At 35.3% G+C, this 23,946-nt stretch overlaps 2 protein-coding genes across 3 annotated transcripts in view; one reads left to right on the forward strand and one right to left on the reverse strand.

Moving 5' to 3' along the window:
* Window positions 1-153: 153 nt before the first annotated feature.
* On the reverse strand, window positions 154-4,907 carry LOC118271389 (RIB43A-like with coiled-coils protein 2). Its single transcript, XM_035587474.2, has 9 exons — window positions 4,687-4,907; window positions 4,180-4,320; window positions 3,811-3,971; window positions 3,491-3,626; window positions 2,343-2,447; window positions 1,913-2,052; window positions 1,496-1,583; window positions 1,301-1,407; window positions 154-879 (listed from the first exon to the last, which is right to left on the reverse strand). Exons 1-9 carry the CDS (start codon window positions 4,807-4,809, stop codon window positions 738-740), a joined length of 1,143 nt encoding a protein of 380 aa, XP_035443367.1. The 5' UTR covers window positions 4,810-4,907; the 3' UTR covers window positions 154-737.
* Window positions 4,908-5,926: 1,019 nt separating this feature from the next.
* LOC118271388 (uncharacterized) overlaps window positions 5,927-23,946 on the forward strand; it is a 102,882-nt gene continuing 84,862 nt past the window's right edge. The window contains exon 1 of one of the 2 annotated variants that reach the window (XM_035587473.2): window positions 5,927-6,344. In XM_035587473.2, coding sequence (XP_035443366.2) covers window positions 6,152-6,344 — 193 coding nt within the window. In that variant the 5' untranslated portion in view covers window positions 5,927-6,151. The remainder of the gene's footprint in view (window positions 6,345-23,946) is intronic. The other variant, XM_035587472.2, reaches the window with a different exon arrangement.

Here is a 23,946-nt window from a genome sequence, read left to right on the forward strand (position 1 = left end):
GTTCCTCAAAGTTCCTCAAGAACCACTATCCATTGTTCAAAATCGTATCAAAATCTGTTCAATATTTTCTGAGTTTGTCGCAAACAGACAGATGTGAAGGGAATTTTGTGGCGTGTGTCACAATTGATCAAGAAGAAATTAAACAAAAAAGTAATAATTTAAACGCATTTATTAATAACAACCCTAGAAATTAATAAATAAAGAGCATTTTTGCAAAACTAAGTTACAAGACATCCAGTGCACACATTTAGCTTGACGCAGCAGTGCAAGGAAACGCAGTGTCTTTTAAACATATTTGTAGCAAAAATGTGCTTCATACAAACATTCACGTATGTTTAATAAGTGCAAGAGTGCTTTGGTGGTCTCAGAACACTCTGTTAATGGCATATCTTTTATCCCTCTGTGACCTATTATGGCGCTTCATACAAGATGCAAAATATTGCATATAATTCTGTCCAATCTCATACACTATGCTAAATTCAAAGTATTTTTCCAGTCTTTATTTGATTTTATGGAGCAATAGTCTGAACATAATGAAAGAGATGACTAGAAGAAACTATCTATTTAGTTCCTCAGCAATAAATATATGATCAAAGTGACAGAAACTCCCTAGTTTCATAATGATGATGACGATGATGAATTTCCATATAAAAATGTATCCAAAAACGTAATAATTTAGCCAAGACCAATCGACTAGAAACTCGAACACTGTGGTGTATTCCACAAGAGAGCTCATTTTATCTGGTGGTAGTGTTGAACTGCGCGTAGTATTCATCGGTCGGCGTGTTGTTGTACACCACTTCTCTGAAGTACTTCTCTTTCTCCTTCTGCTGTAAGGCCATGAGTTGGTTTTCTTCCATCAGCTGGCGAGCGATCTCTCTGTAAGTGGAGTTTGACATGGTTTTCAATTGCAGTTTTGGGTAATATTCTGTGTTTTGGGTCTTAAAAGCAATTTTTGAAAGGTTAAAACCTGCGTCAGTTAACATTTCAGAGGGCTTAGTACGAGTTTGCTTTACGTTGAACGAAAGCGAAACAAGAGAGCGTTCGGCGCTCTGATTGGCAGGCGGGAATGAATCAACCAATCAGAACGCCGAACGTACTCCTGTTTCGTTTTCGTTCAACGTAAAGCAAACTCGCACTAAGGGTACAGGTCAAAAAGTTTCAAGCGACTAGGTTACTTCCCTTTACCCTACCCCATGGGGTAAACTACCATCTTTACATTCTCAATTTCCACATTATCCATGTATCGGGTCATATAATCACGCTGATAAATTAATAAAACAATAACTGCTTAAATTACCGTCTCTTTCTCTTGTCGGCAATGTCCTGTCGTGCCACTTCGCGTTGAATGGACTTGGATAACGCTTGCCATTCAGCTTCCATCTTATCTAAAGCGTCGCGCTTCGCCTGAAGAAAAACGAACCAGGATAAGCTTACCAGATAAAAGAAACATTGGTTCTTTTTGGTCTTTTAATAATCAGTTAAAGTAAATTACCTTAGATGCAGCCATTTGTTCCTTCTGTGCGGCATAGAACTTCTTCAATTCTTCTTGGTTCATACCCTTGTACATGTAACCGATGGCCCTGAAAAACAAACACACGACAAGCTTTAAAAACATATTCTTGGTTTTTGGAAAAAACGCTTATTTGAAGGTCGTCAGCCAATTTTTACAAATGCCATGTCTTTTTGAAAAACGTCATGGATCATTATCATCTGTACGCTTCACTAGCAGGTTGGAGATCACAGCTTGAGAGAATAAGCTTCATCAGAGAACGCTGCTGCCCGGTTTCTGATAAATATGTAGTCCCTTAATCGGCTCTTTAAACTCACGCTAGAATCAGCTGATGACAAATGCATTATAGGTGTTCTGTTGGCAACACATAGCTCATCAATGTCCTCATGTTCAACAAACCTGTTCTTTCCAAGAGCACTCTTGGCCACATCAGGGTTCTCAGTGAGCATATCCGAAGTGAGGTTGTTGTACATCTCCGCTGTGTTGTCGGCTTCCTCCTGCTCTTTGAGGACCTGTTCCAGTTGCTTCTTCTCTGCAGCCTGGTCAAATTAAATTATTGTTTAAAAGTCCCTGTCATTTCAATATTTTCCCCAAAATGTCGACACTTGTTACGCCGGATGTACATGCGCGACGCCGATTGCTTACCATCAGGTGATCTGTCTAATCGTTTACCGTAAAAAAGTTTCATCTTCTGCCCATAATGCAATCCTGTTTTAGTGTTTTATTTTTTTTATTTTATGTAATAAAAATATGTAGCATGGATTCTTCTGTTAGTAAAATGAGTACCTAATTATAAAAGCGTTTAATAGATTATTTATCAAGCACTTACCAAGGCTTCGTTGTATTTAAGGTTGGCCTGTCCGAGCCTGTAGCGGCACTCTCGTTCCATCTTGTCCAGCTCACCAGCGCGGTTGTCACGAGCTTTTATGGCCATCTTTAAACAAAAAAAAAATTGGTAATGTTTTCATTGTTAGAAATGCTTGTGTTCATCTTGTCAATATTTTGTGCATAAATAGGTAGTTTTGACCGCTGTATCCTCCTGTACCGAATCCCGAGAGGTCTGCACATGGTCTGGATATAAAAAAACTTTCATATTCATTCATAGTTCCTATATGTATACCTGAGTGCGGTTTCGAAACTTATCAACGGCAAGTACCAATGTGTCTTTTTCCAAGTTATATGTACTTTTTAAGATTATTTAGACAACACTGACAAACGGCAAAGAAAAACATCGTGAAGAAACCTTGGCCTTTAATTTCTAATTACAAGTCTAAAATCGTCAACCCGTATTGAGCAAGCGTGGTGATTAATGCTCAGACTTTCTCCAAGCGAAAAGAGGCTCTGGTCCGCAGTGTCCATGTAATAGGCTGTTGATGTATGTATGTATATTTTAGTAGGAAGTAGAATGTAATAGGAAAAATAAAAAATGGTCAGTGTAATGTGTCACATGATCCATTACACAGTAATCCGTAATACCTGTGTGGTAACTGGTAATACAGTGTGACCACAACCACAATGCTCACATCCAGTTAATGAACATTAATTTGTTATGCCACTAATTGTTATGTTGTTTGTAAGGGCTCATGACAATTTGGGTACTTACCATGTACTTGGTAGCAGTGTCAAATCATATTAAAACTATGTGTTGTGTGTAGAACAGACCCATAATCCCAACACTGGACTGTTGATCATGACGATGATAGGTAAACAACTTTCCAATAGAAAATTGGAATGAAAGATTTTATCAATAATAAGCATTCAAACAATATCGGTTGGTAAATAATAACGAATTTGTTCTATTCCCTCACGGAGCAACACACGTTTGTATGATCCACAAATTGTTGTTCCGGGTATGGGTGTGAAATGTACGTGAACTTGTATGTTTAGTAAACGCACCCACGACACAGGAGAATACTGAAGTGGGGCAACGTTTCAAAAAAGTCTGATGCACTTCTATAAAGTGTTCTAGCAACGTACCATGTAAGCAGCTTCAGCTTTCTTTCTTTCCTCTTCGGCCGCCTTCCTCTCTTGTACCTGTTGTTCAAGCCAGGCATTCTTCTGTGCTGCCATGATCTTCTTACGCTCTTCAAATTCCAGGTCTTCACCTTCGAATCTGTAATAAAGACAGACAGACTCATATTCATTTACACCTACGTTATTGTCGTCTTCCTCGTAAAGGTATAAACCAATTTTTAAGAATAGGATAACTCCTATTCTTAAAAATATTGTAGGAGCATAACTGCTGTGTACAAAAAGAGGAAACAAATTGTTTAGTCAAATGAATTTGCCACACATACTTCTGAGCACTGGACAAGCCCACTGGCTGGCCATCATCAGGTCTCGGTGGCAGCTGCTTCTTCAGAACTTCAGGGTCGTTGAGATCGTACTCCCGCCTGTCTTCAAAACGCTGGTATTTTTGGCGGTACGAGTCTATTTCAACGCCAATACGATGACGTTCCTACGGAATTTATATTAGTCGATTTACGGAAAACGAAACATAGTTGTGGTAAGAGGAACCTAACAATTACCTCAACAAGTTATCACAGTATGGATACTTGTTTATCTATGGACATTTTCTTTTAGTGAATTTCGATAGTACAGTGGTGAACTTAGGAATTCTGCAATAGTAGCCCACAAAGTGCTAACCTCCTTTCTTAAATACTTACTTCTTTCTCCCTAGCTTCAAGTATAACGGCTAGGTTGCTGTCCTTGATCATCTGCTGCGCGAAGGCCAGGTCTTTTCGTTTTTGGTCGTCTCGTTCTGCCTTCTTCTCCGCTACCTGACGCTCCAGGAACTTGACATCCACCTGCAATCAGGCTCTGAGCATACTATGTAGCTCTCGACATGAAGGGTGAAAGAAAATAACTTTAGGACGAGGTGTATAAGTGTGATTGCTTTTTAAAAGATTGTGGCAATGGGGGCATTTTCTGTGATGATAAATATATTGCATAGACAAATGGTATATACCTATTATTATTGTTGCCTTAATAAATAAGTATTTTCATTTTTAATTTGATCTCATTAGATTTAAATATTTTTGCAATTTTATATAGTAATTCAAGTTTTGAAAGGATCACAAGGCCATGTAAATTATTGTAAATTGTATTTGAGCATGTAAGTGTATCCTTTGCTGGGAGTCCAATAAAATAAAATAAAGATTATGTGTTCTTACCCCAATCTTCCTGTTTCTAGCATTGAAGATCCTGGACCTTCTCTCGAGCTCACATTGTCTCCTTCTCTCTCTATTCTGAGCCTCCTTTCGGTCCTGTTCGTTGGCTATCTGTAATTTCATCATTTTTACGTCTAAATACTTGAAAAACTTGTTCACAAAATAATTCGGTACAAAATTCCGCGTCCGCGAAATAACAAAGTGCGTTGCTATGGTAACTGATTGTTTTTTCTGGTTGTTGGATACGGCATTGATTTTTGGAAAAGGTTGTATGTTATCTTTCGTCTATTTGTTTAGCCAGTTGTTTGGTTGGTTCTTTGGTAATCAAGACATTAAACTGTGTACTCGAGTTTTGATTGTTTTATTTTCTTTGGTACCTAAAATGACATCAATAACATTTAATAAACAAGGCCATTACTGAAACTGTAAATTAACTTATATCACACATTAAGTGCAATAAAATCGATAATTACTTTATTCTGTGCAATAAAGGACAGACTACAGTTAAAATCCGTAGCTACGGAGGCGTAGCTCGTAGCAGTCGTAGCATTAAATGGTAGAACTTTTTTGTTTTGTTAATATAAATACTGATTTATCGTCGTTATTAAATAATTCGTCCATGGTTGAGAAAAGAGCAACGCGTATATTTAATAAATTTTTTTTAAGAGGTTGGCAAAGCTAAGGTTTGATTTATACGTTTGATTTTATATGGGATTGGGTAAGCCTAATGTTCGCATAATGTTCCTAATACAAGTAGGAAGCCTATTATGTGAGAGTAGATATATTAGGTAGGTGGCGAATATACCCAATGTGAGTTAAATACCTAGATTCTAGGAAAATGATGGAAACGTATTTTAAAAAGAAAATACTTTAAGACCTTTTCAAAGTGATTACAGTTAAAGAAAGAAAACGATACATCTTCTAAAATTTCCCTGTAAACACTTGGGAACTTACCTAATTTAGTACAAACTTAGTAAAATAGGTATATATGTATAAACCTACACGTAAATAAATATTGAATCACGTTTATGATTCTACTAAAGGTAATCTTGTGGAAGTATCACTGTGACGCAAATGTCCCATCATATTGATTCTGTAACTGAAAGTAAGGAACACTCATCTAATTGGCTAATAGCAATAATGTTTAGTCCATAAACTACCATTTTGAAATAGGAAACGTGGTAGTAAATTAAATTTTTGTGCTAGCAACACGGACTGCGGCGAACATGAGGTGTGCGTCGCAATTGTCAGGCCACTCGCCGCCGAGTAGCGTAGATTAGAATTCAGCCACAGTGCGCGCCACACCGCCGTCAGACGAGGTTGTTACGCGTTCGCGGACGAAAACCCGTATTACATGTGCGTACTATTACGTATTTACAAACGTATATTTTTAGTGTTACAAATAAAAAAATAAATAAAAGTGCTGTGCTTTTGAATCACATTTTTCACTGTGTTATGTGTTATAATTATGACAAGTGTTTTGAAGAAATCTAGAGGCACTAAAGGAAAATCTGAATCCATGCAAGAGGATCTGCCTTCGAGATGGGGGGAGATCTCCCGCGAAAATCAGTCTCAGGAAGCCGCGAAATTGATAAAATGTATCGATGAGAACATCATCGGGAAAGGGAATTCTTTCTGTGGACCTTTTGGGAGGAGAAAAGGTAGGACTTGTTTTAAATTGAAACGTTACATTCAAAATTGACGATAAAGACTTTCTTAACACAAACATCTTTCTAAATCTGTTCCTAAAGCCAATATACTGAATAATTCAACGACTCAATAAGAATATTGGGTAGGAAAACTAAAATGGTGCGCAAATAAATTTGGAAAATCTGAACGTCACGTCGCATGACTTTAATGCATTGTAAACAAATCACATTGAATAGAATATTCAAATAAATTAGCATTAGTTATTTCGAGACGTGGAAACGATGCCAATGTGCCATGTTCGTTACTATACAAGGCCTAATAATAGAAAAAACATATGTTCTGTGTGTATTAGCCGGCTCCTCGTGAACTAGTGTATAGTGATCAAGGTTAAAGTCATTAGATTACCATTTTAATTTGGATGTTTTAAGATAAAACGTATGATTTTCTACTTTATTAAGATTAGATTAAGATTCACAAGCATATCGCCTCTACAAATTCTCGTATTTATAAATATAGCTAGATAGTTTCGTATTAAACATGTCTAGAGGTTTGTAAATTTTAATTGTGTTTAATTTTTTTATAAACAACAATTGGTAAATAGCAAATCGCCTGGTCGGAGGATTCTCCTTTTTTAGGGAACTTTAATCTCTATTCCCTAAACTGGTGACTCCAACATGATGTCTTTTCTGATCCGGAGCTGCGGACTACCTAGTGGGTTTACCGGGGCTCCGGCTCGAAAAGCAGGAGTAGGAACGGGGTGGGTTTTAGTCAGTAAGAGTCTGACACTCTCTCTAAGTCATTGGATGATTTTCCATTCTTAAAAAAAAGGTATTGATAGTAACGTAATTCTGATGGCCATGTTAATTGCGAGGATAATCACTGCAACGAACCGATTATCTCATTTTATCCGAGCTGGTGATTAACATTCTTTCTCTTCAACAAATTGCATAACACAAACATATCAAGTCATCACGTCTGTTTTTTTCCTTCAAGAGATTTTGTGAGTAAACAAAGGTAGTATACGGTACGCCTAGTTTTACATCGGTTAGCTAAATTAAGGGCGGGATTATCGATTCCGATTTTGTTTTTTTTTACCTAGCCTCACACTAAGGTTTTCTCCTGTGTCGTGGGTGTGCGCGATTATCTCGCGTTTGGCTGAACTGATTTTGATGCAGTTTTCAGCATAGTAATTTTCAGACTGCGGGGAAGGTATTTGGGATATTACCTGAAGAAAAAAAATTGATGGCGGTTCCCTTTTTTATAAAAAATGCGTTTTAGTACTCAAAGTACCAAATACTCCCTGTATTTGGAGGGTCATACTAAAACGCTCTTCTTCTTAAATGGCTATATTCTTACAGTGCCATGACCCAGACAAAATAAAGTACCTAACCTAAAATAAATTTGCCTCAGTATTTAATTACTGACACATAATTAAGAAGTTATTTTATTTACAATTTATTTCTACGAACATCCTCCTGTCTATATTCTCAGATAATTTATACCACGTCGGGTTGGGCGCCAAAATGTTTATCTCTCTTGTTCAACATTTGGCACGATCAATTATGGGCAATCAATACATGTCATGTCGATTATTTTGACGACTTCCATTATTAAAAGTGTGATGAAAACAGGGTGATCGTAAATATTATATTGTTTATGATTACTATCTTCTGCCAGCGGCTTTCCTTGCGATCCCGTGTGATACAAAATGGTCTATGTGTTATTTCAGAGTATAATCTACGTCTGTGCCAAATTTAATATCGATCCCTTCAGCTGTTTTGGTGTGAAGGAGTAACAAACAAACATTATAAAAGTTCGCATTTATAATATTGGTAGGATTTATTACAATTGTTGAGAATTGAGAATATATTGGTATGCAAATGACCTTGAGAAATAAATTTGACGAAATTGGACCTCCGATATTATGATTTATATTCTCACGTCTTTTTATTTATCGCAGTTGCAAATGAAAGCTGTTGAGGATTTTATAAATACAAAAAAAGCCCAATTGTATTTTGAAAAACGTGATTTAATTTTCATAATTTACTCGATAGGCACTTAACTTCTTTCACATACTTATTGGAATTGGTCAAACTTTACTTCCACAAAAAGTAGTCCACTTTTTTTAAATAATACTTATAATTACCATAAAAATTACTCCCATTTTCCATCGATCTTTCTTGACAGTTTCTGTATTATAATACCGTTATTAGTGGAACCTTTTTTCCTCGTACGATGTGTAGGAAACTTCCCAGTCTCAGTGAAAGGGATCCCAAACAGGTTTTGAAGGTCATTTGTCGAGACGGGATCAAAAACCTGGACCTTTTATGATTGCAGTAAAACTTTGGAGATGAATTTTATGACGCGCTCATAATTTTTAGATAGGCACGCTTAGCTTAGTATTAAGAGTCGTATAAGATGTGTTGTTATCAGTTATATGCCTATGTATATGTGAGGAATATATGTCTTAAGGTCAGTAATGATAACGGGTGTGTACGGGCCAGATGAAAGACACAATGTCTGGTGTGCGTAAGGGTTTTGTTAATTGTTTAAACTATAGCGATGATGACGGGGTATGAAAATTAAAAATCTATTTAGTCCGTCAGTTAGGTAATAAGGAGAAAATAGAAGACACGTATATTTTTATTTACTCATATAAGATAACAATACTTATGATAAAACGAATCACGAAAATTAAATCACGTTTTTCAAAATACAATTGGGTTTTTTGTTTTTTATAAATAAAATTTAGGAATACGTATAAAACGTACCTCGCAGGTTACTTCCAACCGACCGATCTGCACCAAAGTCACTAGGAAAGACTTATGTTCAACAATGGATATCTTGTTGCTAATATGCTGATGGATGAATATGTGAAATGAAAATCGTCACAATAACCATTCACGTTTAGTAACCACACAACAACGACACGGATCGCGTACAAAGTCTACTAAATAAGTATAAATTACTTTTTATTGTCGACTAAGTGGATGTACGATGGTTTCACGTTACAGAATAGATAGAAACAGAAATGCATAATAAACTGGAATAATTGAATGCTTTGTTTGTGCGGAAGTGGGTGCACTGTGCACCGATACAGTGCTCACGCGCATGTCATAGTGACCACGTTTCTATTCACGTGTTGTCTACGCTAATCATTTGTCATAGTGTCCAGTAGGTACATAGTTACTCACTATCATTTCTGTTTGCAAGGAAATAATAGTAATATTTATTATTATTAATAATAGACTTGTTATTATTGGTCGTTATTAGACGTGGTGTTACCTATATCGGATGTGCTGCTCTTGTTTTTACACTAATTAATAGTTTACTCTTTAATTACCAATAGGTACCAAGTCACGTGCACAAAACAAAAACTAATTTGCTCTTACAGCTACTTTAAGTAGTTCCATTGCAGTTTTTGTTAAAAAAACTGCGTTTTCTTAACTGTAAACTGTAATTGGTATCGATTTAAGATACCTCACTGAAGTAACTACTTTTTTAATTTAAAAGTAGGTAAACATATTGGTAATAAATTATGGAGCTTAATATTTTAAGTACGCCTAACAATAGGGATGATGACGGGGTATGAAAATTAAAAATCTAATCAGTCCGTCAGTTATGTAATGAAAAAATATTAGACACGTATTTTTTTATTTTGTCATATAAGATAACAATACTTAGATAAAACGAATCAAAGTTTCGGAGTGGGAGCAATTAGTCACGTGATATTTCAAATCGACATATCTTCGAAAGTATTTGTTTCCGTGAGTAAATAAAAAACACGTGTCCAACGTTTTAAAATAGTCTACAAGACGGACATTAAAATAAAAATTTGTCATCAACCCTATTATTGGCAACGATGATAAATAAAACAAAACCATCTTTAGTACATTCAAGTACCTGTACCGCGGTACAAATTAATCACATCATGTATGTGTAAGTCATCCCTGACCATAAATCAACGCTCGCCTTTTGTTATAAGGACAAAACGCATATTGCATGTGATGAGCAGACGCTTGCGACACACATCACTTGAGGACTGGATTAGCATGAAAATTAAGGACACTAGCACGTCAAACTACCCTAAATATACAAAATAGATTTTGGACTTTGTTACAAAACAAATAAAGTTGGAATTGTTTTAAGGAAATGGGTAATTTGGGATAAGTTGACTTGCTGTACATCCTTCATGTGTTCTACATTTCACTGTCAACTGTCAACGGTAGATGTTGATGAATATGTTTGGAGTTACAAATTTTGCAATGACTAGATGGCGCTTCAAGCGATTTAAATCCGGTCACTCTAATATTTGGTGAAGTTTTGACCGATTTTTTTTTTGTTTTTACTATTTGGAAGAAAGAATACGGTTCATAGTTTAAAAATCACGTTGCAGAACATTCACTGTTTTATGTACTTGCAATAAACCTAAGATATAAAATGAGATACGAGTACCTACGAGGATGACAGTAATAGGTGACTTCACCTTATGTGTTAATTTTATGGTGTTACCAACGACACAGGCGCGTTGATTTGCTAATTTTGGAAAGTAAGACTGCCAACCACTTAAACTGAAAAATAGTTCGTGAAAATCGCATAGTAAGTCAAAATTATTTATTTAAAATAGAGCGGGAATCTTTTGAAGCAAATATTATCTACACTACAATATAAAAAAGGAAAATGTCTGTCTGTCGGTCAGTTCTCTATTTGCTCGTTCCCAAAGTAAAGTAAGTCTGTAAGTTTGTGGATATTAATACATAACGCGGAAAAGTAAGTTTTAGGTTAATTTTCAGAACAAAGAATATCAGAAAAACATTCTTATCGTTCGTTGTGTGTGACATAACTGTGTTCGAGTATAGTAGGTATAATCGACGCTCAAGTGGGTACGAATTTACCGATTACTTTACTGATAACTTTATCAGCAAATTACCTTTATTAATAAGTCGAGTAGAACGAAATGATTGCAAATTAATTCACCAATTTAGGCAGCTAATGGTGACACTATTTTTAGACTTTAGGCATGGACTTTGTCCTAGACTGTTTTATTTTTGGTATAATTTATGATTTTATGCATAATAAATAATGATAATGGCATTGAATTTGTATTTGTGAATGGAAGTTTTGATTTTTTAAATTTTATTCCTATAGATAGGTATGACTCAATGTATCTTTACGATGCGCAGTTTGTGGTTTCTTTTTGTTATTGGTGGAAAATAATATGAATTTTTATGTGTGGGATGTTTTAGATGACAAACATTTTTAAAGCAAATCCAAGGAGATCATGAATGAGATTTTCCTTAAACTTTGAATAATGAATGTGGCTGTATAGTGCTAATACCGCACTGTAATAATATTTAGTGTCAAATGCATCAAAATGATTACGTTACGTGTAAGATCAATTCGATCAGAAATTATCTCAGCATGTCCGTGATTCCTGTGCTTTATATCAAAATATCTAAATTGCTAATAATCAACAATTTATTGCCTTGACACTTCCTGTAAATAAAATAGTTACGTCAATGTCTTGGCAACACTGACATGGTTATAAATCTTTGAAATATGACTCAAAATGGCTTACGTCAGCGTTTGTGTCTATGTCTAAAAATTGTCCTGTATTAATCTAGAAAATTAAATCATCATCATCATCATCAGCCTATTCTCGTCCACTGCTGGACATAGGCCTCTCTAATGGCACGCCACTGAGCTCGATCTTCAGCTCTACGCATCCAACCACTACCAGCCAAAATTAAATGCCTAAGTTAAATATTGGCAAACTAAACAATTTACACGTAAAACTGGGAAGGATGGCAGAAAATCAGGGTTGTTGTGTGATGATGACGATGATAAAGTACGTATTTTACAAAATGTTAAGAATGCCTATATTGAAAAGTGTCCTCACGCTCTTATCGAAGGTTCCTAATCCCCTTATGAAGCAATGAGCAGTAGCTGAAAAAACATCATAATAATTTTAAAATCACAATGTAATAATATATTATGTTGAACCATGACCTCTAAAAATATTTTAAGGTAACTCTCTGTTACTAACGTCTCCTAAGGTCTTCTAGCAGTTTCTAATTCAAACACCTGCAAAGTAACCTAGGTATAAGGTATCAATGCCATCCGATAAAGTAATGCTATATGTCTCAGGTTCATGGTTTATGAAACTAGTCTGTCAGTGTGTGAACGCGATAGTAAGGCCTTATCTACTTGTTGGGTGACCTTGTGGGCTATGTACTATGTAAATGCGGTTTGTATTTAATAGTAAGTTATATTACAACTCGAGGAAATGTCATAATCTAGTTTAGTATGGCAGTGCATTGAATAAATTTTGCCTTGCTTTAAAGCGATGGTGTCGCCATCTAGCCATTAGATACACGGACGTCAAAGTTTTATGATATTTTTTTTTTTCTGTTTGTGTGTGTGGTTTAGATTTAGTGTCGATCCTAAAATAATTGAGAAAAGGAGAAGATACTATAAGTTTTCAACAACCAGAAATTTGAAGGTCAATAATTTTGTTCACCGGCTTTAAAGAGTAGCTCTTTATTGTTGCTACCTGTTTATTTATAAAAAACGATAACTAAAGAACTCGTTGTTAGTAATATATTATTAGAACTGGTGTAACAGGTTTCATTAAATAGAAAATCACTATGGACCGAAATATCTGTGATATATGTTGAGTTGATAATATAAATACGTAAATGTTGTGTTTTATAGGCCACTATTAGCATACATATGCAGCTGACGCCTGGGTGTAGGTTGGTCGAAACTAGTGCCATCTACGATTTTCTTTCATACAGTTAGTTTACCATCAGGTAACTCGTCTGCTCGTTTGCCAGCTATTCCATAAAAAAAGTTATTTTTAAAGAGTAACGATGGAGTTTCTTTTCTCCATACGTATTTATATTTTGGAATGAGTATTTAATTTCATTGACGGACAAATTCAATTTTGTAGTTTTATAAGTATGTGGATTATGTAATGGAAATGAATGCTGAAAATTTTCTGACATAGTTAGATGCTGAGATACAGAACATAAAGCAAAATTGTATAACAAAAAAATATATTAATTGCCGTACTCAGAGTCATTTCAAGTTAAGGTACTTAACTCAGTCCTTAGCAATTGTTTTCGGAACAAAATCGTTACTAAGTAATAGTTTAAGTAGCCATTAAATGTCTCTCGCGTGCGCTTGTTAAGATACTTTAAATATTGTATACAAATTGACACGTGACTATTATTCTATTCAACAATTATCGCACGCGACAACTAAACAACAAGATTAAACAAGTACTATAGAGTACTACAAAACCACAATGTAATTTGTTTACTTGTTTAACGTTAGACAATATGGCGGCGCGATGATTAACGTTACAATTTTTTTTTGTATTTTTTGTTGTTATTCAGTTAACTTTTAGTGGGTGTTTAGTTGTATTTAATGATAGGTACAGGGACGAGTATGCATGAAAAGACTGTTAACTGTCGATGAAGCGAAAGTGGTATGGAAGATTCGTGGTGATGGGCGTTACATTGTCTCTGCCTACCGCCATGGGAGACAGGCGTGAGGTTATGTATGTATAATATATAAGCGACAACTTATGATAGTGATTTTTTACATGCGACTTATAACGCAACTAGTGACAAGTGATGCACATTGTACAGTGGCATTAGGTACGTGCCGCAATATGCACCTCTGCCTACTCCTTTGGGGATAAAAAGGAATGATGACGAGTTAAATCTACTATAGCATTATTTTAAGGCGTTACCTTCATAGTAACATTATAATCCGTTCGTCTATTTACGAAAATATCTTCAAGAAAAACATATGCCTACAATCTAACTGCTTATACCGACAGCATAATTGATTGAAAACCGGTCGACACGAAGGTCGTGTTGCGCAAATAGTAACTACGATTAAATATTTAAGTAGAAACGTACCGATATACAAATAAAGAGGAGGGTTAAAAGGACGGAGTGTACTGTCATGGATTTTGAATGAATCAAACTATTTCACGAATGTGTCTGCGATTTGTGTACACAGCTGTTGTTGTTGATTCGTGTATTGCGATTTTGTTATTAGAAATTCTCTTGATTTTCCTACATCTTAGTGTGGATCCTCGATAAGCCGAAATTACTGAACTGTTTTTGAAGTTTAAATCTAATGATGTAATAGCTAAGCTGTCAAACTAAGTGACCGTTTCCACTGATGATACACATCCATCGTACGCAACTTTCTATATAAAATACATATTTTAGCTAAGTCCGTTTCCACCAGTCCAAAGCTATAAGTACCAATTAATAAGATTGGTGGAAGCCAAACGCATCCACAGCAACGTAGCACAGCATACTATGCTCTCTGACCAAAAAGCACACTTAGGTAATCTACCAGGTTATTCAATTTCGAAGTTCTAAACAGTTCTAAGATTAAGTTAAGAAGAAGATCGATAAAGTTCTCGAGAATAGAATAATTCTATTCTATTTCGTCTATTTCAATTGTTAACTACTATGAAAGGTTTTTCTTAAGCCGAGCACAAAGCGTCTAAGAAGGAAGTGACCTAGTGCCGGAGTGAACGGGAAAATTAATGACATTAGCTGTTTAAACTCATTTTATTTATAAGTGCAATAGTTATGAAGGAAATGCCATAAGTTATTGCAATTCTCAATGCCATCTAGGTGCCAGCATTGATTAGTATTACCTATAGTCCATGTTTGCGTTCATAATTGGTTCGGTAACTCTTTGATTGTATTTTTCTTTAGGTGTATCTTAGAGTTTGAACTACATAATACATATTCAGTTCTTGCAGCCAGGATTTTAAGTAAATTATGTACATTTCAATGTATGTAATGACAAATCATTCCTACAGAAGAGAAAAATTAACGAAAACTAAAACGTTTTATTTTTGCAAAGCTTTGCAAATTGACATGATAAGCTAAGATCTATCCGGAGCTGCGGATAACTTAACGGGTGACCGGGACTCCGGCTCAAAGCAGGAGAAGGAACGTGGTGGTTTTTAGTCAGTAAGATACAGACACTAACACCGGTCCCCTCGCAAAAAAAAACAAGTAAATAGTTAAAAAAATATCGTTAACAGGTACCCAAAATAATGATGATGCTCATAATCTAATCTAAAAATGGACTTTCCTAAGTTGTCAATATTGAAAAGCCGACATTTCGTAAAGCAGTGACAACACTTAACAGTACAAGTGTCAAATACTTTTTTACTCAACATTTTATCATTAAATTGATACTTCCGCCTCTTCCTTAATTGGCAAGCAATTAGTTCGGACGTTGCTCTTTTTTAATGTTTTTTTTTAACATTGCGTGACTGATTGTCATATTTTTGTAATTAGTTTTATTTAAACTAATGAAGACTGATAGTTTGGACCATAGATTATAATAGCAGCGTAGGGTTCAATGTGCGTAGACAATGTTGAGGCCATCTTTTAACATTGACAGGCCTTGATGAGGTACTTGTTTGCTATTGTTCGGTGGTAGACTTGGAAAAATGTATGTAATGCATGATAGGACTATTTAACTAGGCAGTTTTTTGAATAGTTTGCTTCATAATAGGGCTTCCTTTTGAGTAGGAGCAGTATTTGTGAATATTTTTTATAAATAGGAAGGAACAGTATGAAATTTTACTGATGATCAAAACAAATTAGTTTCCATGGTTACCTAATGCAACAAATTATAAAAATGAAATTATACTGTTAAGTAAATTATTTTTTCTACTCTCGTTGGTTTAAAGGTAAAAATTATAATGAAACTTGATTAAATTAAAATGCCAGACAACTAAATTCTATTAACAACTAAGGTACAATCGCGACCTCTTGCTCTTGACCATCCCGATATTAAACTCTAGCCTATAATATTTATTACAAACTTCTATTTCGTTCATTAAAATCGTGACTAAATTTAATTGCTCAGTAGATAAATAATCACCGCTACACAAACAGCTGTGCCGTCTAAAGCTCGCTAATCAAAAATGAATATGACATAGAGTATAGACCAATCGTTGGGGTTAAGGTCAACGACCTTACCACCAGGCGTCAGGCAGTCTGTGTTCACAAATAAAAAGAGGGTTTTACTCTGACAAGTTTAAGAACATTATGGTTGTAAAAATAAGTACTTACGAAGATTTTTTATAAATTATTATTGTTGACTGGGCGTGGTGGTAGAGAGAAATAGGTAGACGGTTTTTAAGAGCCATACATGGAGTTTTGTAAGTGAGTAATTGTTTTCATTTTTTTGTTATTGGTTCTAATAGTATACAATAGGTAGTAAGTATTTTTTGTGGTATTCTAAATACATAGAGGCAGCTGAGTCAATATCGGTGTATTTTCTTTCGCTTTCAATTATGACGTGAATAAAAGAAGTATTCCCGAAGATTGTTTTTACTGCTACCGAACCACAAGACATTCCGCAAGACCCACTCGCACGAAGGGCTTCGCTTCAAGCTATCATGTGCGAAATGCTAAGGAGTGGAATTCTTTGCCGGAGTCTGTGTTTCCTGATGGGTATAACCTGGGTGTCTTCAAGGCCTGAGTGAATAGGTTGCTTATGGACAGACGTGTTCCATCGTAGGCCGCATCATCACTTACCACCAGGCGAAATAGCGGCCAAACGTCGACCCATCAAATATAAAAATAATATATAACTATTTTAGTTACTTGAAGTCTTGTGGCTTATCCAAGTTTAGTCGTACCATAAATAGCTTAATTTTAATCATATCATAGCGGCTGAGCGGTTGTTGTGCAAAGATAATACTGTAAGCAATTAACAGTTTTGTAGTTATATCTAGTAAAGTAAACAAAGTTTTTTATCATTGTCTATTTTTGTTCCAAGTGATGTAATGTGGCTTCACTTGTGATGGACTTTGTCTGGTTTAAAAAAAAAACTAAACAAGTTTAGCACTGTACTTATAAGTAGATGATATTCAAAATAAATGAGCTATAGGTAACTAGTATTTAGATCCTAGTGGACGAAAAAGGGCTGTTAATGTTAAAAGTGAAGAGATTTGAACTTTAATACATTGGTTATTGAATTCTTTTTCCTGAAAACGTCGGATGAGAAGGGTTTTAGATTCAATGATATCAAATAAAGATATTTTTAAGGATCTGAGCTTGTATCAAAATTCATTGTTAAGAAGGACATTAGGTTTATATTCCGATGTATGGATTAAAAAAAATGCGTCGGTATTTTGCTCTATAAAGGGACAGAGACGTCATCACAAATGACTTGCGTACTGTATAATTGGTGAATTCATTCAACAATTAGCACTTTCATCACCACATTTCGGCGACATCACACGTAGAGAAGTAATTTGTCAAAACAGTCAAACAAAACTGTTTCTACGAAGAGTTGATTAAAAATACACGTTTATTAATACAGGGGTCAATGTCCTCGGGGCGGCAGGCTGTCTGTCATTCCATTCCATTACGTTACGAATACACTTTTTTGCTAACCACCAAAAAACTATATGTAATTAAAATTGACATGTGTGTCTGTACGTAGCGTAGGTATTGTATGTCACGCAAGGTTGACGAACTATACGCATTGACGTAAAACAAAAAAAATACGAGTAGACTCAATTGAAGTTGTAGTTGGAATATTCCCGCTTAGTTAGTATAAATGACGTCACTTGTTCGATTGGTGAATCAAAGTGTATTATTCCAGGATAATTTCATTGTGCTGTTTAATTAAAATTAAAAAAGAAAAAAGAAGCTTGATGTATAATCAAAATAATAATAGGTAGGTACAGTTTGCACGCGTGTATACCGAGAATAAGTTATTAGTTATATAGTGCGTTTGATTGAATTGACAAAAAATATAATTGGTTTTCGAAATTCTCAGTATCACTTCATCGGTCTAGTCATAGTTCATCAGAACTACTCGGAAGCTGAAATCATGAACTTACTTAACTTTTTTAACTTAACAAACTTATAATTAACTGGTAAAAATTGAGTACACCTAGGCACCTACTACATACATCAGATGTACTTTAAGATTTTTTTTTGTGGAGATAAAAAAGCAGATTATAGCTTGATGGTAAGCAGTCGGCTGTTCATGGATATCCGAAACACCAGAGACGTTACGAGTGCGTTACTGGCCTCTTGGGGGTTGGGAATTTGAGATTGTCGAGGATTCGGGGATTGGGAAGATTAGGGATCGATAGGCCACGGCCACCGGCCTACGTCATACGACGAAACATAACGCAAGCGTTGATTCACGTCGGTTTTCTGTGAGGCCGTGGTATCACTCCTGTCGAACCGGCCCATTCGTGCCGAAGCATGGCTCTCCCACACTTAAACGTTTACCTTTAACGTCATGAAGCGTAGTTTTTCTGCCCATACAACATGAACCTTCTGTATTTCCCTCTACAATGTACACTACGAGTAGCGAGTAGTTCACTAATTCGGTTCAATTGTTAGGTTGATGCCCTGTTACTACTATATCCTGTACCGAAGGGCATGGGCGCGACCATCAACAGCAACTACTATAGGAAATTATATTACATTTGGCTCTCATTCCCATTGTATTTGAGGTACCAGGTAAACGTGAAGGAAAACATTTTGGTTAAATACCTGACTACAACTGAATGTTAAGTGATTTTGTTTTATTTATAGTTTTTCACTGTTTCCTAATTCCGGTTCGTTGTTTGTTAGTTAGTAAATTTCGTGTTTTAGTTTTGGGAACTTCAGAAAATGTTCTGTGTAAATAACACGTAATCGGTTAAACATTTTTTTTAAAAGGGGGAACATCGTTTAATTTCCTTATTATCTCCATTTTTTAAGTCAGGTAATATCCCTAAAACCTTATCCTAAGTCTAAAAAATACTATGCTAAAAACCGCATCAAAATCCGTCACAAAGATACATATATAAAGGTTAAACTAAGATCGGTTAAAAATACTTGGTAACTAAATGACGTCTGATAGAAATAGGAAACGCACTTAAAAAAGTAGCAATTGTCATAAAAATCTGTACGAACAAGTTCATTGAGCTTTGCCCCATTTCCAAGATAATTAACACGTTTTAGATACAATCTTTAAGTCTTTAAAAACGTCTAATATTAGCGTCTTTTCGAAAGATTTTCCGAGAAATAGTTTTTTAATTTCTTTGATGATTTATGATGAAAAGTGTTTTGGCTCATTAATTTGTGAATATCGTGATGCATTAAGACGAAGTGTGGTAATAGGTATTAAGATGTTGGCTGTAAATTTATTATAAACGATTTCGATCATGGTGGTCTGTTTAACTATACTAGCCCACTATGCAGGAGATATTTTAGGAGACCATTGCGTTGAGTTTGCAATAAGTAAAATTGTATTAGTCAAGGTTTAAATATTAAGGTGTATGGTGCACAAGTGTGTGTACAAACACAGGTGCACTCTCTGAACCCGATGCGACGGCAGACTGACAGGACCAGGCAGATAGGCGTAGGACCAACAGCTTTACGTGCTTTCCCAGGTTCGGGAGTGAAACACTGTAGAACTTCCTGACTCAATGGTCATTTTACTCAGAAAATGCCATTATCACCTTTTTTCCGGGATGGGATTTAAACCCGCGACACGTTGCACAGCAGGCCGGTCACGCAACCGTTTTAACCATAATAATTGTAGAAAACAAAAATGTGTAGCGTGCAAATTTTTAAACTTGTACTATGTGTATTGCAACTACATAGGTAAAGTATGTTGTATGTTTTATTCACTTATTCAGTAAAAATCCCCGTAGGTAACTACTGAATATTCCGATTGAATAAAATCATTATGCTACATTTGAATAGGTACGTAAGTAAATAACAAAAGTAGGTTACCGAAGATAAGAATTGCAATGAAAGAGATTGTGTTATTTGTACATAACTCTTATGTATACATAGGTAATGTATATAGGAGAATCGTCCGAACCATTTACAGTAACATTCGAAGTTAATAATTCATCTTTACGATGTGTTTTCTTTGGGAATCATCCAAATACCAGTCTCATAGAAATTATGATAATTTGTAAGATAAATTAAACATAGCAACGTCTATGGAATTAATAGAAATATGATTTGCTGGATTTGTTTATTTATGTACTCGTAAAATCTACATAAAATGTTGTGTTATGTGACCATACGTTGGTACTGTTCTATTTATATTTTATTTACGAGTTTTACATACATACATACATAACATCACGCCTGTCTCCCATGGGGGTAGGCAGAGACAATGGAACGCCAATTGCTACGAATCTTACATACCTCTTTCGCTTTATCAATAGTTGTAAGTAACTAGTAGATTTTTGAATGAATTTTATTTTATTTAGTTTTTAAGCCCTTAGTCCTGCTACTTAGCTTAAGCAGGCTAACCTCCAGACAAAGACCCTTTTTGAAAGATATTTATTATTTTCTTAGGGCTTCCCCAAATGGTCTTTCTAGAAGTTTAAAAGACAAAGGTCTACTTCCCCCATCCTTAGAAATAATTCAGCTTCAGCAGAATACAATGTTTTTTGTCCATTGTAAGAATGTTTGAGGAAATATTATTATTTTAGGTCAGTACTTATTTTCTTGGACTCTTGGAGTTTTTTTGTTTGTTGTGTTAACCTATATACTGAATTGGAGCACACAAAAGAACATGTATTTGTCATTTCTTTTCAATGTATGAATATTTAGTGAAATAAATTGCAAATGGAAATTAATAAAATAGTTTACAAAACTATATTATATAATAGTATTCGAATAAGGCAACTGCTACAACATACCTACGTATAAAACGTAGAAGTGACGTCAGGCGATATTTCAAATCGATATATCTTCAAAAGTATTTGTTTCCGTAAGAAAATAAAAAATCGTGTTTAATAATGAAAAAAAAATACTACAAGATTGACATTACTGGGTGTCACACACTGGGTGGGATTAGCTATAGGATTATATAATTAAGTACTAATAACTAATAACATAACATATAAGCATTTTCTGTTACTAACTCGCTAACAACGTATGGACTACTATTGGGTCTGAAATAAAGAAATATTATTTTATTTATTTATTAAAAAAAAAAATCATCTACCTAATTGTAGATACATATATTTTGTTACATTAAACGAAGCTGCTTCTATCGATTACCCTATTTCTCTCGTGTTGTCACCCCGGAACAGTGAACACTGGCTGGAAACAAACAACACAGCGAATGTGCCGCGGGTTCACGTGTAAACAATAGTAACCTACTTACGAACGAACGAACACTCGCACATTATTCTCGGAATTTTTCTTAGTACCTACGAAAGCGTGGCAACGTGTTTTGATATTCGATCGCTACTGCAAGTTGTTGTTTTTTTCTTTTGTTATTGTAATTGGTACTTTGGAGAATTTATTTGCGTCTCAAAGGTAGATGCGTCTTAAACATAAAAGATTTTCTCGTGTTAGTTTATAATTTTATTGATTTAAAGTTTTCCAATTAACTACCGACGTGAAACAACGCTTGCGTTGTGTTTCGTTGTGTGAGTGAGGTTACCAGAAGCCCAATTCCCCTTTTCCCAACTCCCGAAAGGCCGGCAACGCACTTGTAACGCCTCTGGTGTTTCATGTGTCCATGGGCGGCGACGATTGCTTACCATCAGGTGATACGTCTGCTCCATATAAAAAGTACCTAATCTGGAGAAGAAAATGTGACTAGATTGTAATAACTCTAAAATGATAAGATTAAGTAGATATATACTTTCCTAACTGTTTTGTTTGTTACCTTCAATAACTTAAATAATTCAAATGAATTCATAATGTGTGAAAATTTTCCACGCTTGTGAAATATTTTAATATTAAAATGTATACGCTCGTGTAGGCAGGGAACTTACCTAGTAATTCAATTTAAATATTTACAAAACGAGATGTTTTACGAATGAAAGATCCATATCTCAATGAGCCATCTCTTCATCACACACGTAAAGTGTGTTTGGTGACAGTTGTGTAGTCACACACACGGCTAGGAGCATCGTACGCATCGCTCGTACAGCACGCAACCGCACGCAACGCAGTTTGTCTTGTATAGAAACTCATACAACTGCGTCCACTGTTCCGCATCGTACGCACCGCATCATCAGCAATGCCTACATGTGATGCGTACTGATGACGTCATACAATGTGTGATGCGTACGATGCGGGCGTGTGGACGCTTACTTTTACAAGGAAACATTATATAAATATTTAATAAGGAAAATAAAATATTACATCCCATCAAATTCACGAGAAAGCTGCTTTCTGTAAGGCGAACGGCCCAGATAGCTCGAAATAAATACTGCCAAGTAATTAAAACGTAGGAAGGATAGTCTTAAAGATTATGATTAACAATTAATCGAAATAGGTTATTGGCGTAATATACTTCGTAGAAATACTGCTGGCAAGACGACGATGTTATATCATAGTAAATTACTCTTGTCTTTTCCTCCTTTGTTTTTGCCAAGAACCAACCGAGATTTCCACGACCTATACTAATGTTAGGGACCTAAATATGTTATTTTATATCACTGTTTTACATTATATAATACGTAGGAACATAAGTTTTAAGTGCACGTTAAAATATATTTAGTTTTGTTCAAAACAGAGCTATAAATAATATTGGTAAGGAAACAAGGGCAAACTCAATAGTTAGAGCTGCTTCTATAGAGGTCGTTAGGTAATATTGCGAAGTATTTTGCAGTAATAACAGCAGCAGGATTTTAAATGGAAAATGTTAACTTGGTGATTGGCATATTAACTTTAGCTGACTTAGAATAATTATAAATAGAAGAGGTTACTGCATCGAATACAAACAGAAATATGAAAAAAAAGATGAAAATAAAATATAGATAACTACAAATTGATTGGACCAGGAAAGTGATCGAGTGGAGACCACCGTCCAGAAGACGAAGTGTGGGCAGACCTGATGGACCGAAGACATTGCAAAAGTAGCTAGGAGCCAGTGGATGCAGGAGGCGAGCTCGTTCAGCGTGGAAGACTAAGGGGGGAGCCTTCGTCCAGCTGATGATGATGATGATGACAACAAATTGATTTAAATACCTAAATCATAATAGAATATTGGTAACACAAACTAAGATGTCACACTCAAGCAAACCAATGAAGCAAGAACGAAGGCTTCTTGAATCATAGAGGAAGCACATAAAGACAATACAGAAAAAATACAACATGTTAGGTATTATTTATCTTCACGTTAAACATCAAACAATTATAGAAACGTAATAAAATGTGCATTTAAAATGTTAATCCGCTTGCAATGTTAAAGGAACTAGTTAGTTTCTATCAGTTAATTGTCCTTTGACAGATGGTCTTGGTTATATCAGAAACTAACTACTTCCGCGCGGTTTCACTCGCTCTACTCGGCACCTATTGGTCGTAGCGTGATGTTTTAACCTATATAGCCTTCCTCGATAAATGCACTATCCAACACAAAAATAATTATTTACTTTGGACCTGTGGTTTCGGAGATTAGCGCGTTCAAACAAACAAACAAACAAACTCTTCAGCTTTATTATATTAGTAATAGTATAGATATAAAGGTATTTTGTTCCATTGCGGAAGACACTGCATCAAGCTGAAGGTACAAGGCCTTACATCAACTTTTGAAATTGTCTGGCGATCTCGAACCAGG

Source organism: Spodoptera frugiperda, chromosome 9 (genome assembly GCF_023101765.2).
Source record: "Spodoptera frugiperda isolate SF20-4 chromosome 9, AGI-APGP_CSIRO_Sfru_2.0, whole genome shotgun sequence".
NCBI lineage: Eukaryota > Metazoa > Arthropoda > Insecta > Lepidoptera > Noctuidae > Spodoptera > Spodoptera frugiperda.